We start from the raw sequence: 16,932 nt of genomic DNA on the forward strand, positions 1-16,932 counted from the left end.
ATCGGTCAGTCAGTCAGTGAGTGAGTAACAAAATTATGATACTTTGACTAGTTATAATTATTAAATTATGAAATTTGAAATATACCGTGTTTATACAATGCCTGCTTGGTTACTGAAAATTCAGGCTTCTAGTTTTATTCAAAACAAAGTTATAGGGGGGTCGAAAATGGCCTGAACTGCTTCAAGAAAAGGATGGTACGGCTGTGCCGCTTTTTTGTATGACTTGGCGGGGGCACTTCAGTGCCCCCAAATAAATCGAAATAACGTACCTACATACTTAAATGAATTTAAATAGGTATTCACGATTATCACAATGTTAAGTTTGGATTAGAGTAATCGATTGTGGTGCATGCGGTATGCTAAAAGTTGGAGACATAAAGAAAGTTTATAATCTACAGTGGAAATCCGATGTTACTAAAAGTTTCCATTAAATAAATTAGTAATCGAATTTAAATAAGGTAGATTTTAGAGTTGCATAAATATACTCTGTTATGTTACATGTTACATTGTGAATATGAAACCAAGTCGTGATAAACAAAAGAAAAATACTTTTAAAAGATTAGCCTCGTTTAATATGATTTATTCACTGACGATGTTATTGTCGTGATGATTAAAACAGACGTGCTTCTGATTGACATTTTGTTTCATTAAAGTAGCTTACATTATTTATTTAATAGGTTTAAGTAATCTTTTTTTTCTGTAACGTTTAGGTAATTAACTAAATGTAAACAAACTTCAGCTGCCAGATTTGGTACATTTAAGGATTTTAAACATTTTACTTATCTATCATTGTAATACAAACTAGTCTAGTGTATTTCAATATTTTCAATACAGAAATGTAAATGTTTAGATAGTTTAATGGGAAAATTTCAATATTTAAGACTCCAATTTTCCTATCCATACAAACTATATATAATAGCATTATGTTAAGTATTTTAAGACATTAGGAGTACCTAGATAAACTAAATGAAGTTACTATTTGGTGTTGTTAATAATGGGTGATGGAATGTGGTTGATTTTACAACTATCCGTTATTTCGACGACCATGTTTGCATGCTAAGCCGCTCGTTTGAATAAAAATGTTGTTGGAGAGAGATACCTATTTCAATGACGCATCTTTGTTTTTGACTTTCCGTATAGGTACCTAATACGCGATTTTTAGGATTATTTTCTTAGTAGAAGGAATTTTCCGTATTTTCTGGTCCTTGACACGTTATTATTGAGGAAATGGAAAACTGCCAGAGTTCACTTTACGAGTATAATGATTTTTCTGGAACAAGCTGATGATCAACTAACCTACGGTTAAAATGTAAAAAAAACTTATTAATTTTAAATTAAAATGTAAAAAAAAACTTATTAATTTTATTAATTATAATAATTTTTGCTCAACGTGGTACAATTAAAAAAACTTTAAATTTAAAATGTAAAAAAAAACTTATTAATTTTATTAATTATAATATTTTTTGCTCAACGTGGTACAATTAAAGAATCTGAGGGGCTACTACAATACTCGAAAATCGAAGTTCGTATCGCACCATCTCTCACTAAAGACAATGATTTGACTCAAGCTCGAGCAGTCATTTTAAGGATTTGCCATGTGGTTTTCACACTGAAGTGTTAAGCTGTATAATCGACAAAAAATAGCGAGTGAAACGGTCCATCCGGTTACGGTTAGGTAAGTCTTGTAATGTCTTACGTTGGGTCGGTTTTCACTCTACGGTCGGATCGTTTAACATAGTTAGATTTGTGGCTTTATAGTAATTTTATTAAGTAAACTAGATTAATGAGCTGGCTAAAGTTACTCAAGGTTTACTTACGTCTTACGATTATAATTACAGCACAACAAGAATGTTAACATCGCTCAGAACTTGTCGGTTTGCTTCGTTTTCCTGCGAAGATTTTATGAGAGAAAAAGAAAACCGATCGTGTGTTTTGAGTTCCGAAGGACATTATCAATCTAGTTTACTTGTACTAGCTAGGACTCGACAAAGTTATATAACAAATCGTTATGTTTTCTAGTAATACCACAGAATAAGTAATAGTACAAGTAATACGTCCTTTATTACAAATATTTACGTATAACCTATAAGTAACTACCTAATCACTTGTACCAAGCATATAGATAGAATACAACGTATAACGTACATAGGTAAAGTTTTTATTTCATTTAAAAAAATAACAAAAGGCAAACAAAAGTAAACAGCAAAAGGTATATAAATCTATTGGGACTATTAGTTACACTTAAACAAGATACGATATCGCGACATACTACGACGCGGCATAGTTTTACGATGCGACGTCGTGTCGTGTAAATCTACTAGAAATCGTCACATCGTAAAAAGATGCCGACGCGCGCGATTTGGTATCGTGTTAATGTGTAAGAGCCCTTAGAGGTAAATTAGCTGAATCATTTTTTTTTGTAATAGATACTTAGATATTTTAAGAGAATGCTTCGCTTCGAAATATGGTAAAGAATAAATTTATGTAGGCTCAATAAATTTAATGCAATAATACTAATTAAGAATATCAGTGAATGTGATGCGGTTGAATAACTCCGCATAATTTACTGCAATTCGACTCAGTTTTATTTGAATCTAGAAACTGTTCAGGTATCGAACCAAGTATTCTACAATTATATGTTTGTATTGTTAAATTTTAGTGCCTACGTACTGTACGTCGTTCCTTGAACCAAGAGCGTAACTTTTAAACAATTTACAAAGAACACGACTTCTCTTAGCCTTGATATTTTACAAATATCGAATATCTTTTCGCGACAGTCGCTTCTTTTATAATATACAAGGCACCTATTTAATAAACGTGACGGAAATATATTGACGTGTCTCGAATAGATTCGTTTTCGTTCATGTATATTTTCATGTAAGTTAGCTGTACCTATATCATTGTCCTGCCTATTAACTTGCATATAGGTACAATTATTTGCAACTTCTATCAGAGATACGGACCTTCATTTTTACAATAATAACATGTAAAATTGTGTTGATAAATAAATACATATTTTATATGATAAATTAAGCTCTAGTTACACATCTAACAAGAACCATCCAAGTAGAATTACATAGCGGGTATGCTGGGCTGATTGATCCAACAAACGACGCAATCTATTACTACTTTTACGGTATGCCTCACATATTTATGTAACACAAGGCTTAGAAAAAATATTACCCCATGTGTTTTGATTATAGTAGACGCAGTAGCGGTTATCCTCATTGTGAAATCGATTAACGATATAACTACTTTATGAAGCTATTGTTAACGTTAGTCAACAAGACATTAACCGATAAATCTTAAACGATCAACAGAACACGTCACATTGAAGGTTACCGTACCTAAATACTGTATTAGTTTTATCGCTGATAAGGCCGATTTCTAAAATCCTTGAAAAAACCATATTCCTTAAGCATGTGATAATAACAAAGCTTTCATTAATAAATATACCTAACAGTAATAAACATAAATAGAGATAAAACAATAATAAACTCGAGAATGCGGTTTAAGTCTTACAAGTAGGTATAATAGGTTCTATATTTTGATTAATTTAATTAGACGAATGTTTTTATTCGATGAACTAAAAGAATTTCTTTGCTCACCCGCTACCTTATTATGTTAGCTATAAGTACTATACCTGTGGCTATACTCCGTTTAATTTAGGGTTTGAGTTAACGGTCAAATTGTAACACGTTTCTTAGTATTTCGAACACAAATGGACTAAAAATACGTACATGTGCATTTATCAGCTGTATTTATTATGTTTTTACTATAGAAGTTAACACAATTTTAAATAGTTCCCTTGTTTCATTTAAAAACGTGTCCAAATTTTACCGTTAAGTTTCAAGTGTCAAAATAATAAGTTAATGCAAGATATGCGTCCTCCACCTCCAAACTGTAAGAACACATACAAATCACACAAACCCATCTATCACCATCACCACAATAGATTGACGCGTTTCGAACTCAACCAGAGCTCATCTTCACAGCAACACAACCGTACACCATACTACCAGATGTTAGAGTCTAACATCTGGTAGTGTGGAGGTGGAGAAACTGCATGAACACGCATATCTTTGAATTCAATAAATTATTTTTATTCGATGTTTGACAGTGTTTTATGCTGTGGTTTTATGCCATCCAAGTAGAACTTTTTTAGGACCTATAGGCTTGGATAGACCTTAATTATTATAGTAATGCAATGAAAACTGGATTAATAGGGTGAATTATGTAGGTGTCCGACCGTTTTGTAGTACTTCGGTTTTGGTTTGAGTGGTTTCGACCAAAAAACTGTCGAACTTGCAACATTGTATACTCGGATCGCATTCGGCTAACTTTGGGTGCGCTTGACGCAGCCAGAAATGGCGTAGGTAGATAATGGCGTAAAAATAAGTATATTTCAAAACATTTATATATACGATTTCAATAACGAGAACACTAATAAAAGTATAAGTAAACTATAATAAATTTAAGAAATGGCGTGTAGTTTATTATAATTCGTCATGCTTTTTATTTAATTATTAGGTACGTATTATACAAATTAGCTGGGATGCATTATAGGCATTTAATTGTTCAGATGTCTAGAAAGAACGGTCACGGCATTGTAATCCTAATCTTTTTAAACGAGGTTTCATAGCAGTGTACCTAAAGTACCTATAATAAATACATGAGACTGGAAATAAAGCATTTTGGCTTGGCGAGCGTATAGCGTTACAAATATTTTTTATGGATCCGTATCTCAACAGGGAAGGGAACCGGTGAAATTAACTCGCAACCAATACCTGCTGCGGTACCTGTACATTGCCGATAAAAACCTTCGTAGACTTCACATCCCGGTCAATAGTCCGTAGACCACAAGTACTTCGCTTAAACCACGAAGTGAATACGTAGAATCTCTTTTGAACTCTGTAGTGAAAAAAATAAAGAATCATGGCTTTATAGTTGGAACGGCCCCGGCCCCTATAAATTAGATTGATAATAAAAAAACTTATAGGTACAGTCGAGGGTAACAATATTTTTACAATTTAGTCTCTTGATCTTGTCAATGTAAGCCTTCTGACAATATTGCACATAAAAAAAATACAACCGAATTGATATCCTCCTTTTTTGAAAGATGTTACAGCGACAAGGTAGTAAAGTTTAAAGGTAGGTATCTTTAACTTCGACTGTACTGTGGGGTTTGAAAAGTTTGTCTGTTATTAGTTATTAGTATTCCGCGGAACAGGTCTAGTCGCACGAACCTTCACTCTCGACGCTCAAGGCTGCATACTTCCGTGCACCTTTTGTAGTAGTTCGGTAGCCCAATTCTTAAGTATTGCACTCACGTCAAGCACTACGTCATTATTGTTCAATTAACCTCCTAACACAGAAGTTAGTATTTGAAACATATTAGCACAGTTTAATGTAGTTATTGTGACCTAACAAAATTTGTAATCTGGTGACATATAAACAAATATTGTAGGAAAACTTTTTCCTTAAATTACTTACCTCTTTTTAAAAACTCTTGTCCATGCCCATGAGTAGATATGGTCCAAATCTTGGACGTCGAATTTAACTTACTCGTACTTACAGAGGTAAGACTGAGTTGAAATTCAAAAAACACATTTAGAATGGATGACTTTCCAAGTACAGTCAGGAAAAACTGAGCAAGAGCGCGTTGGAGTCGCCTAAGATAGGGTTCCGTAGTCGTTACGAAAAAATGAAGTATAATATTTTTACAAGATTTTTTTTTATTTTGTACGGCATCTTCCAAGTTTAGCTATAGTTATTATAATTACTCATGTTTCTTTTTCAAATTTTACAAACCAACAGTGTAGCTTTTAGAGGGAGGGGGGGAGCGCTCGATTTTAATGAAAATTTACACTTTAAAGTAGAATATTTGAATATTGATCATCTTCACAATTCCCATTGATTTTAAAAGATCTATCCAAACGATACCTCACACTATAGGGCTAGACGAGAAAAAAAATTACCCCCACTTTACATCTATGTCTATAAGGGTTCTATTTTTGATATTTTGGCTGCGGAACTCTAAAAATTTTAACAAAAACTTATTGCCAAGTCAGCTTGTAGTTTTTATGTAGATATATGGATGGATTGCTATGAACTTGAAAATATCATTATACCTACTGAACTCTCCAGCGAAGTTAATCGACCGTAGCTTCAACCTTTGTTATTTGGCTCGGTCCCAAACACTCGCGTTTTGCAAATTTTGCAAGCTGAGTAAATTTTCGCATTGTATACTGGTTCGTCATTTAAACAATAAAATAAATGCTTGTAAGAAATGACAAAATAACCAAATAGTTTATTTAAGCTGCGGTTTTGAACTAATAGACTAAATAATTAAGCATCAGAAAAATCCACTTTTGGCTAGAAGATATAATGTCAAACCAGTTAGGTATAACAAATAATAACAATACGCATAGTGCAACGGAAACTTAACGACCTATTTAGATATACATAAATTAGATTGGTTCCAATCACAAATGATTTCGTCCATTAATAAATGCATAACCGCACACAAACCACAAGATAATCTTTCTTTATTTTATAATACTTGTTAAACTTAGCCCTTAGAATATATTTAATCTTGATTTGTTTTACTGATATTACTGGGTCGCATTCTGTGACCTGTATGGATACTAGGCAACTGATATGATAAACTGCTATCCCCCTGGTGTTGCAGGTGTCTATGGGCGGTGGTGATCTCTTACCATCAGGAGACCCACTTGTTCGTTTGCCATCCACTCGAATAAAAAAAAACATACTTATTTATTATAGACTAGGCTAGGCAGTCAAAAAGTCAAAATAATAACTGACTGAAATAAATCTAAGTCCACGTGGACGAAGTCGCGGGCACACACAGCTAGTAGATAAATACATACTTAACCGACTTACCCGAGAACAAACATTCGTGTTATTCTTAAAAATATCTGCCCCGGCCGGGGATCGAACCCGGGACCTCAGCTTTGTAGTCAGTCAGTCAGGTTCTCTAACTACTTGGCTATCCGGTTGTCAATTCCAATGTAATAAATTCTTTCGGGGTTCATATCTTAAGCATGCCAATAGCATACATTGCAAACATTTTCCTTACAAAACAAAGTGTATCACTGTGTGTATATTACGGGACAGAATAACATGCACTAAAAACTTGATTGACCCATGTAATAAAAAAACAAAATCTTTTGTTTCGGTCAGATTCTTCATTGTGTCGTTCCTGTTCCCTCGCACGTGGCTGCTGTACGCGGCGAGCGTGCTGATCGGCGCGGGCGCCGCCGCCATCTGGACCGGCCAGGGCAACTACCTCACGCTCAACAGCGACGCTGACACTATCTCGCGCAACTCCGGAGTCTTCTGGGCCATGCTGCAGTGCAGGTATAATAAATATGGTATTGTAGTCTTAAGTGGATTGGCTCACTTCAAAATGTTTCAACTATACGGCTGTATCCGATATCAGTGATCGGGAGTGCGGCTGCTACGCTGCGTATATCAAGTGGAAAATTGCAAGCACGCGCTATGCGATTAGCCGCGCGGTTTTAGCGCGCTGTCCCTCTTCAAAGTATCGCTTTAGAAAGAGACGGCTACTAAACTGGCGATACCGATGATTGAACTAAATAGTATAAAATTGTAATATGAATAACTAGTATAAAATAGACGACATTTAATAAGCATACTTAGATAACTCACGTGCTTTATTAAAAATAAATTCAGTACATTTTATTCATTAGTAAATACATGTACTTGAAATGTTGACACGTAACGGAAATTGATTTTATATTATTAGGTATAAGATAAAAAAAACCTTGTCTTATCCAACAAAACGAAACCTGGATTCCCGTGGCATATACAAACTAGCATAGTGCTTGAGTTCATTCGCTCCCATTGGCAACCGAATCGTCGATCACTGTCCATTACTTTGGTATACCTAGGAGAATTCGTAGCATTGGGGGCATAACGGGCTGCATAAGTGGGACAGAATAGCACATATTGTACAATACCTTGCGCTTACGTCCTTATTGAGTGGGTTTAAGGTTTAACGAACGCATAAGATAGGCTAGTAAGTCCAAGGGAACGCGCAATATGCGTTACTCCATCTAACATCTTATAGCTCCGTGCCATGAACGTTTTCACTGATTATATTACTATGTCATTATGTTTTTTTATTATTGAAAGTAATTTATCTTGCCGTATGATATATCATAATAATACAATAATAGTGCAGTTTAATAACTTTCACTCTTCCACTGCGCGCGGCTTTGGTTGGGTTTATGGTGAAAATAAAGAAAAGTACTTGTCACAATTTTTCAGTTTCATAACCAGTCCAGTCTATAGTAGTTTAGTCTAGTCCGAATGGGTTCCGATGGGGTGGTCAACGGAGCACAGGCAGACCCAAGAGGAAATGGTGGGACGGTCTGAGCGCTTTTCAGCTCGATTGGCAGGTATCTGTCCAGGATAGCGCAGAGTGGCGGAGAAAAGGGTAGGCCTTTGCCCAGAGTGCCAGTGCCGTGCAGATGAGGCCAGAGTTTAGATAAGATGAGGTCACTGTAGACTTCAAAATCCAATAAAATCACTACAAGACACCTGAATAAATCTAGGCCCAAATTAACGTGAATTAATAAAATTATATTTACTAGCTATGAATACTAAAAAAATATTCGTTTGGGAGCAGACCTCATCTCATCTTATTGGGGGGTATTTTCCTAACCATAATTCATGTTTGTTCCCTTCCAGTTTGTTCTTCGGCAACCTGTTCGTGTTCATAAAGTTCCAAGGCAAAACGCATATTGACCTGGAGACGCGCAACGTCGTATTCGGCGTTCTGACCGCCGTCTGCGTCGTGGGCATCGTGTTTCTGTTGCTGCTGCGGCCGGCGCGACGGACCCCGGGCATCGAGGATGCCAAGGTACCTTTCAGAATAAGATTGTTTGTTTAAGGGCCTCTGCTAACACGCGCGGGTGCATGGCTTGGAGCCCGCGCGGCGTGCTGTTTCAATAGAGCTGAGAACAGCCTCACGCAGCGCTACTCTATTAGGGCGCCCGAGGCGTGCAGTCCGGCGAGTTAGCAGAGGCCCTTAATACTTTCGCGTGTGCGTACATTCAGGTACCAAGAACAGACTTTGCCAGACAACTGAGTACCAGAACAAAAAAAAACTGGAATGCAGAATTTTAAAATATTGGCGCCTAACGAAGGCTACGTCCTCGTAGCGAAGGATATAACAACAATTGATTGAGCGGTTAGAGAACCTGACTACGAAGCTTGAGGTCCCGGGTTCGATTCCTAGCCGAGGCAGATATTTGTATGAATAATACGAATGTTTGTTCTCGGGTCTTGGATATTTTATATGTATTTAAGTATATATTTATCTATATAAGTATGTTTATCCATTGCCTAGTTAGTATCCATAGTACAAGCAAGTGTCCCATGATATTTATTTATTTTATTTTTATTTAGTTGATATAATTTTCAATTGATATAGCTAATGCATTGTATCTTAAAACACAACTTATTTCTATTGTTGTTAATTCGATTTGAAGTTCTTTGGGTTAGGTTTGGTTAGGTTTATTTTATAAAAAAAGTTCTGTGAAGCCCCTATCCTTTGAAATTATATAAATTGTTGTTATACCGATCATTACACACCCCGCATTATATTACATATAAAAGTAAGCAAATATTATGAAGGTTCAATTAGATAGATTTTAACTAGATGCTGTTGTGGTAGAGTTACTTAAACTGTGAATGTTACCGTTTCAGATAGAGGTAGTAAACAACGAGTCCGACAGTCCGTTGGATGCGTTCAAAGGCGCCCTGAGGCTGTTCTGCACTCGAGACATGCTGCTTCTGAGTGTCACATTCATTTACACTGGTAAGAACGATACCTGGCCTGGCTGCTTACGATACTGTTGACTATAAAAAGCTCCTTTAATTTTTTCACTTTTTTACAATGCAATAAGGTGTAAGTAAAGGATATGTTTAAATGTTTGTTTTGAAGTCGACTGTGGGCTTAATTTACACCAGACTGAGAGAAGTGGCATAGCCAAAATAGACTGACGATTCGGCAGGGTCGGCATGATTAAATCATGATCATGATTTAAATCAAATGATTTTTTTGATAAAAATCAATGATTTAATCAATCCTTAAATCATTGATTCATGATCATGAAATCAAGACCTTAAGGTCGCGGGTGAGCAAGGAAATTATTTTAGTTCATTGATATGGACCTCCGCAAAGTAACGCCTGATTCAATAAATTAATGATTTAATCAATCTCTTTATTGTCATAAATGTTAGTTAAAAATCAATCAATGTAATTGTTATCGTTATTCATTATTATAGTACTTAAAAAAAAAAAAAAACAGTTCTCCGACAGCAACAGCAATAACAAGAACAAGATCAATGAAAACTGAAACTGAACGGAACGATCTAAACTTGTTTGGATGAATGAGATATTTTAGGGGAATTTCCCGCGCGCCGTTTACCTAATACGAGTCCGCGCGAGGAATTCCCTTTTTCTCAGAGCGCGTTCCGTTTTATGCAAAACTTTTGTTAAAACTATGACAATTGAAAAAATTAAAAAAAATCGGATTTTTTCAATAAATCGCGATTTATACGATTTTTTAAAAAAAACATGATTTTTTTCCAACCAGCTGCGATTCGGTAGAGGTTATAAATGTTACAATGAATAAAATCTTAAAAAAATCTTAAAAAAATAGGTAGTATAAATTGTAGAAAAATAGTCCAGTCATCTTCAAAGATATCGATACGGCCAAAGTAACAAAAATATGTATACACGACCTTAATATTAATTTGTGTATACTCCGTACATATTTTTGTAACTTTGCTCATATCTTTGTAGTTGAACACTAAGAAATATTACAAAGGAAGTAATCGGTGGAAGATCAACTCAAATGTCACCGAGCGCCGCCATATGTAAATACTAAGTATGTGTCCGAATTATTACCATCGAAGACTTCAAAGACCTTTATTCCGGAATAAAGAGTAGACATATAATAGTAGATTATTGTCGTGGCCTGGAAGTAGGCAATTGCTGGCTGAGTATGAGTATTAAACGGACGAGCTTGCGAGTCCGTTTAACTAATACGAAGCCAGCAATTGCTATTCCAGCCGAGACTAATATAAAGCTTTTCTCAAAAATGGTGAATAATTCTGAAATAGAATAAACTTTTTCTCAAAATATATTATAAAATTTAATTTTATTCCAATATTTTTCTTATGCTTTCCCGCCTTTTTTAATTAAAAATAAACTGCAGGTGTATTTTTCCACCGAAAACACCACAAGCTATTTCAGACCCAATAGAAAAAGTCCGGAGTTCCAACAAAATATCTGATACCGGCCATTAGATTTGGCTGTATACGACTTGTGCCAACATTTCCATGGCCTTTTTAACTTAAAAAAAAGTGACTGATTGCAGGCGCGCTAATTCATTATTGTCGAGCTAGCGCGCCTGCAATCTTTTTAACTTTTTAATTTTTCGCTGACCATAAACTATGCACTTCACCTTCTGATATGTAAAGAATAATGTCAACTTTTACGGACATTTTTGAGAAAAGAAACATAATTAACTTCTTGTTCTAGGCGTGGAGCTCTCTTTCTTCAGCGGCGTGTACAGTCCCAGCATTGGCTTCACTCTGGCGATGGGCGACAACGCAAAACAGTTGGTCGGCTTGTCGGGAGTCTTCATTGGCCTTGGAGAAGTACTTGGTATTTAACCAAAGTTTCATTATCAAAAAAGCTATAAATAAATAAAAAAAGTCTAGACTGAAAATTAACGAAATTTCCTACATTTTAGACCATTTTGTTAGACCGTTTTGTTGTTAGAAAATTCTACTACTGTTTTAATTTAATAAGCCGTTATCCGAAGCTATCCGAAGAATGAGTACATGTCCATGATGTTGGGCGGTGCGGTGGTGATCATTTCCCATCAGATGGCCCATATGCTCTGTTTTAATTTAATAAGCCGTTATCCGAAGCTATCCGAAGAATGAGTACATGTCCATGATGTTGGGCGGTGCGGTGGTGATCATTTCCCATCAGATGGCCCACATGCTCGTTTTCTTTGCTCTCATAAAAAAATACGCTATAGGATAAGCACTTGTAAATATTGAAAATCTACTAACAATTCGGAAAAAACCAATATGAAACTGAATTATTTCCAAACATCCCCATCTATGGTATATTCATTAATTTCTTAATATACCTTAGACATTAAGGGCCTCCGCTAACTCGCGTTCTGTTTCAATAGGTTTTGATAGAGCAGAGCCACGCCTCATGCAGTGCCGCTCTAGTGACATTTTGCAGGTGGTAGGACCTTGTGCAAGGTCCGCCCAGATTGCTACCACCATCTTGCTCGCTAATCCTGCCGTGAAGCAGCAGTGCTTGCACTGTTGTGTTTCGGCGTGGAGAGTAAGACAGCCGGTGAAATTACTGGCACTTGAGATATCCCATCTTAGGCCTCTAGGTTGGCAACGCATCCACAATACCCCTGGTGTTGCAGATGTTTATGGGTGGTGGTGATCTCTTACCATCAGGAGACCCACTTGCTCGTTCGCCATCCAGTCGAATAAAAAAAAATGAAACAAGCACGTCGTGCCCGCGCGAGTTGGCGGAAGCCCTAATATCTTTATGATAATGAATTTGAATTTAGGATCTGTTTGATCGATAATATATTTTGAAATTTTCTTTCTTTTTCTTCACAGGTGGAGCTCTATTCGGTATCCTCGGTTCTAAAACGACGCGCTGGGGCCGCGACCCCATCGTGTTCATGGGTTACTTGATCCACATCACCAGCTTCTTCCTAATCTTCATCAACTTGCCGAACGTAGCTCCCTTCGGCGATACCAAAGAGACTTCCTATATAACGCCGTCGGCTCATTTGGCCATGTTATGCAGCTTCCTGCTAGGTTTTGGGGATGCGTGCTTCAATACACAGATTTATTCGATACTTGGCGGGAATTATTCTGACAACAGCACGTCGGCGTTTGCGCTATTCAAGTTTACGCAGGTATGTTGGTTCGTTGTTTTTTGGCTTTAAATGACTTAGATGTAAGTATTTTAAAGAGTTTGTACTCGTAAATCAATATCTTATTTTTAGACTCCCGTACCGGGGTGACAAACGGAACCCTATACTGTCGCTACGCTACGTACGCTCTATCCGTCTGTATGTCACAAGGCTATATCGTAAGAATCGAGATAAATAGACAGCTGAATTTTATACATAATTTGTATTTCCAACATATGTCATCATAAAATAAAAAAATAAGGGGATCCCAACTAGCCAATTTTAATGACTGAATGAATTTAGAATTCCAACTACACAACTATTTTCCCTCGCGGAAGTAGTGTTCCACCTAGTTAACCAGTTATCAAACTTGGTTATCTTGGCGGAACTAAGGGTAGTCAGCCGAGGCTAATGTGTATGTTCCGATTTGTTCCAGTCGCTGGCAGCGGCAGCGTGTTTCTTCTACTCGTCCCGCGCCCTCCTGTCGGTGCAGCTTGGCATCCTGGCAGTACTGGCCACTGTGGGCACGGCCGCCTTCTGCCGCGTCGAAGTAACCGCCCGCGCGCGCAACCGGTCGCTGGCGCAAGACTTGGACGAAAAGACCCCCGCCACGCACTCGCTCGCTGACAACACGCTACATTACGACTGAACATGTATGATGCAAGGTATACGGATTATGTGATGAATATACCAGAGCTGATAGAGCGAGGGACGACAGCTTAGATGCAATGGCGGCTTTTTTTTTGAACTGTTAAATATGACTTAAAACTTGCACGAAAGATCCATTTCGTGTTGTAATTCACGACAGACGCATTTAAGTAAATAGCGATGGCTAATGAGATGTTCGTTATTGAGCGAAATCCGCTAAAATATCAGGCAACAGATATTAGTTTGTTAATATTATTAGACAGGATCGTCTATCACCGATCGTTATGTGGTTTTCTGGTCAGATTATAAATTACATTATACATTATATTCGTAGTGGTCAATTAAGTCGGCAAATTCGAATGTGGTACGTTAATATCTATTTCATCAATAAACATTCCTATTGATTAAAAAACAGGTATAAGTAGAAAAAATAGTTTGGCCATCTTTTTATTGTGTGACGGTGCGCAATATTTTTTTTGTGACATAAACACGCAATGTCGTTGCAAATTTCCATGAATAAGTCCAGTTTTAGAGTATTAAATAAAATTCTGGCTTAGATTTTACTAGGATCCGCGCAGATTCTTATACTGAGGAGATATTTAAGTGTCTATTACTTTTACAGAAATATTACCCGTTGCGTATGTTAAATGTACCTACAATATCTCTCGATTATTAGATTTAAACGAACGCTTGTATTTCATTATAATTTTTACGCCTATTTTAACCATTAACATTTTCACTGACTGTGTATGCATTACATAATTATAATGCATAGTTAGAGAAATGGTAGAAGTAATTTAGCTATCGAATATGTTTTTCTTTATTATAGTGGTTTTAATTGAAACATATCGCGCGTAAGACCGTATGTAAGACAAGTTCATCAGGCCGATGACAGTGACACAGAAGAGTATTTTCATATTACGTATTACATTATCCAAGTTTGTATTTACACATTACCAATACAATCATATATGTTACAATTTACCGCCACGATTATGCCTGATAATCCGCACAAGGCCTTTTGTTGTTTATGCCTCGCAAAGTATGTAAAATAAAATGTTATCTTATTTTAGTTAGATACCCTAAGTTATTCGAATTTAATTCCAAATTATATTTTTTATTTATTTGTTGTAACAAGCGGACTACAAATACTGTATTTTCTCTATTTATTACCTTTATGACCTTTCTATGCCCTGTAACCTTTTTCTGTTCCTGTTATCTAGCCTTCATCTTCGTCGTTTGTTAGTCTTTACTTTAGATCACAATCAGTCTATTAATGAAGAAATTACCATTAGTACCTATTTCATAACTTTTTACTGCGCAAATATTTGGCATTGATTCAATCCATCCACGTGGATGTTTCATGAAATTATTATAAGACTAATAAAATCTAATGATATTTTTAAGTAGATAAGCAAGTTCTTTATTCTGTTTCTATAGGATAAAAAGTAAAAAATATCTTTGTAGGCAAATGCTATGTAGAATATTACTTCTACGAAAATGTTTGTATTGCTGGAGCAAAATCGCGGGGAATATAAAAATATTCGGCACATTTTTGTTTTGATAGTTTAGAAGTAACAGAAGGTGCTTTGAACTAAAGAAATGTAATACTGTAAATATATGATATTTTTGTAAGTAAGAAATATTTGTAAAAAAATGTACATAAACAAATGAATGAAATTGTTTAAAACCGTTTTATGATAATCTGACGTTATTTATTACTAAATTTTAAAGATTTTATTTTAATTTTTTTCATTAAAAATGGATAATATCTCCAGTGAGAATAATTTATGGTTTGTATACATAGATCTAATCAAGACACCTTGAAATAACATGGGTATTATTTATGTATGTATGTACATGTATTGTGTCAAATATCTACTTAAAAATTCCATAAAGAGGCATTTCAACTATCAGTGATTAAAGAATATGCAGTTATTAACTTTGTTACATTCCTTAACACAAGCATATCCAGATTTTACATACGATGTTATAGGTAGGTGCCTAACCTACTTGTTTTTATTCAGGGATTTTATTTAATTTACAGAAAAAACATGTAAAAACTAAATTGGTCATCTCTAGTCATTAACTTTTTCCTGGTACTCTTCTGTAGTGATATTTTTATGAATAAGAAAATTAGAATATATTTGTATTGTAAACATGATTTTATTATTAATAAAATAATCTTTATTTTAACAATTATTTATTTGTTTCATTATCCATGTTCAGTTGGTGTAAATCCTTGAAAAACATGAGATGCTGGTGTTGTTGTTGTTAAACAAGACTGATTTATAGTTCTATTTTTCTACAATGAACCCTTGTAGTTTCGCCATATCCGTCTGTTTGTCTATCTGTCTGTCCTTCTGCGGCGTAGCTTAGAAACTATCACTGCTAGAATGTTGTAATTTAATCTAATATATAAAATTCACAGGTGACAATGTTTGTGGACAAACCCCTCCGAAACGGCTTGACCGATAATTATGAAATTTTTTGTGTATATTCGATAGGTCTGAGAATAGGATGTTAACTATTTTTCAACAGCTATATTGCATAGATGTACATCAAATTCCTGAATAAGAATTCATACACTACTATGACTCTTTATGAACACCAACATATAGAGCAGTACAGAAAACACAGGTACATTGAGATTTTCTAAGGTAAGCAATAGCTCATTTTCGCTCAGTGCTGATTGGGAATTTCACATACCATTGAGTTGCTTTACAGTTTTGTGCTGGTTTCCTTACAATGTTTTCCTTCTCCATAAAGCTCATTGTAATTTTTTAATTAGGTACAAGTATTTCGGAAAACTTAGATTTGTACCCAACCCACCCACTAACCCAGTGGGGATAACACACTGCTTGAGAGGCCATAGGTCAAATCACTATTATCATATTTACCCCCTGTTTCACCATCCATTGATTAAATTTATTTAAAACTAACAAAAAATTTGGAATTGAAATAAAAAATACAAAAAGATTCCAAAAAACCAATCTTAATTAAATTTATTTGACGGATAAATGTGATGCCATCTCTGTTTGTTTTGTTTGAATAGACGGAGATGGCAACACATTTATCCGTCCGTTAAAATTAATCAATGGGTGGTGAAACAGGCCCTTAATGAACTAAGTAGGTTGGCTGGTTTCTGAACATAGTAACCTTTTTTCAAATTGGTTTAGGTCTGGTCAATTTTAGAAAATCTTGTTGGTTAAAGTAATTAGTACTTGATATTCTCATTGCAACTGAACTAATAAAACTACTT

At 35.5% G+C, this 16,932-nt stretch overlaps 1 protein-coding gene across 1 annotated transcript in view; it reads left to right on the top strand.

The window, feature by feature from the left end:
• The window catches only part of LOC141428961 (UNC93-like protein MFSD11), a 29,907-nt gene extending 14,035 nt beyond the window's left edge, over nucleotides 1-15,872 (top strand). Inside the window, exons 3-8 of the mRNA XM_074089045.1 lie at nucleotides 7,204-7,380; nucleotides 8,737-8,908; nucleotides 9,757-9,868; nucleotides 11,600-11,725; nucleotides 12,721-13,025; nucleotides 13,459-15,872. Of these exons, the coding sequence (XP_073945146.1) occupies nucleotides 7,204-7,380; nucleotides 8,737-8,908; nucleotides 9,757-9,868; nucleotides 11,600-11,725; nucleotides 12,721-13,025; nucleotides 13,459-13,671 (1,105 nt within the window). The 3' untranslated portion in view covers nucleotides 13,672-15,872. The remainder of the gene's footprint in view (nucleotides 1-7,203; nucleotides 7,381-8,736; nucleotides 8,909-9,756; nucleotides 9,869-11,599; nucleotides 11,726-12,720; nucleotides 13,026-13,458) is intronic.
• The last annotated feature ends 1,060 nt before the right edge of the window (nucleotides 15,873-16,932 follow it).

Source organism: Choristoneura fumiferana, chromosome 6 (genome assembly GCF_025370935.1).
Source record: "Choristoneura fumiferana chromosome 6, NRCan_CFum_1, whole genome shotgun sequence".
NCBI lineage: Eukaryota > Metazoa > Arthropoda > Insecta > Lepidoptera > Tortricidae > Choristoneura > Choristoneura fumiferana.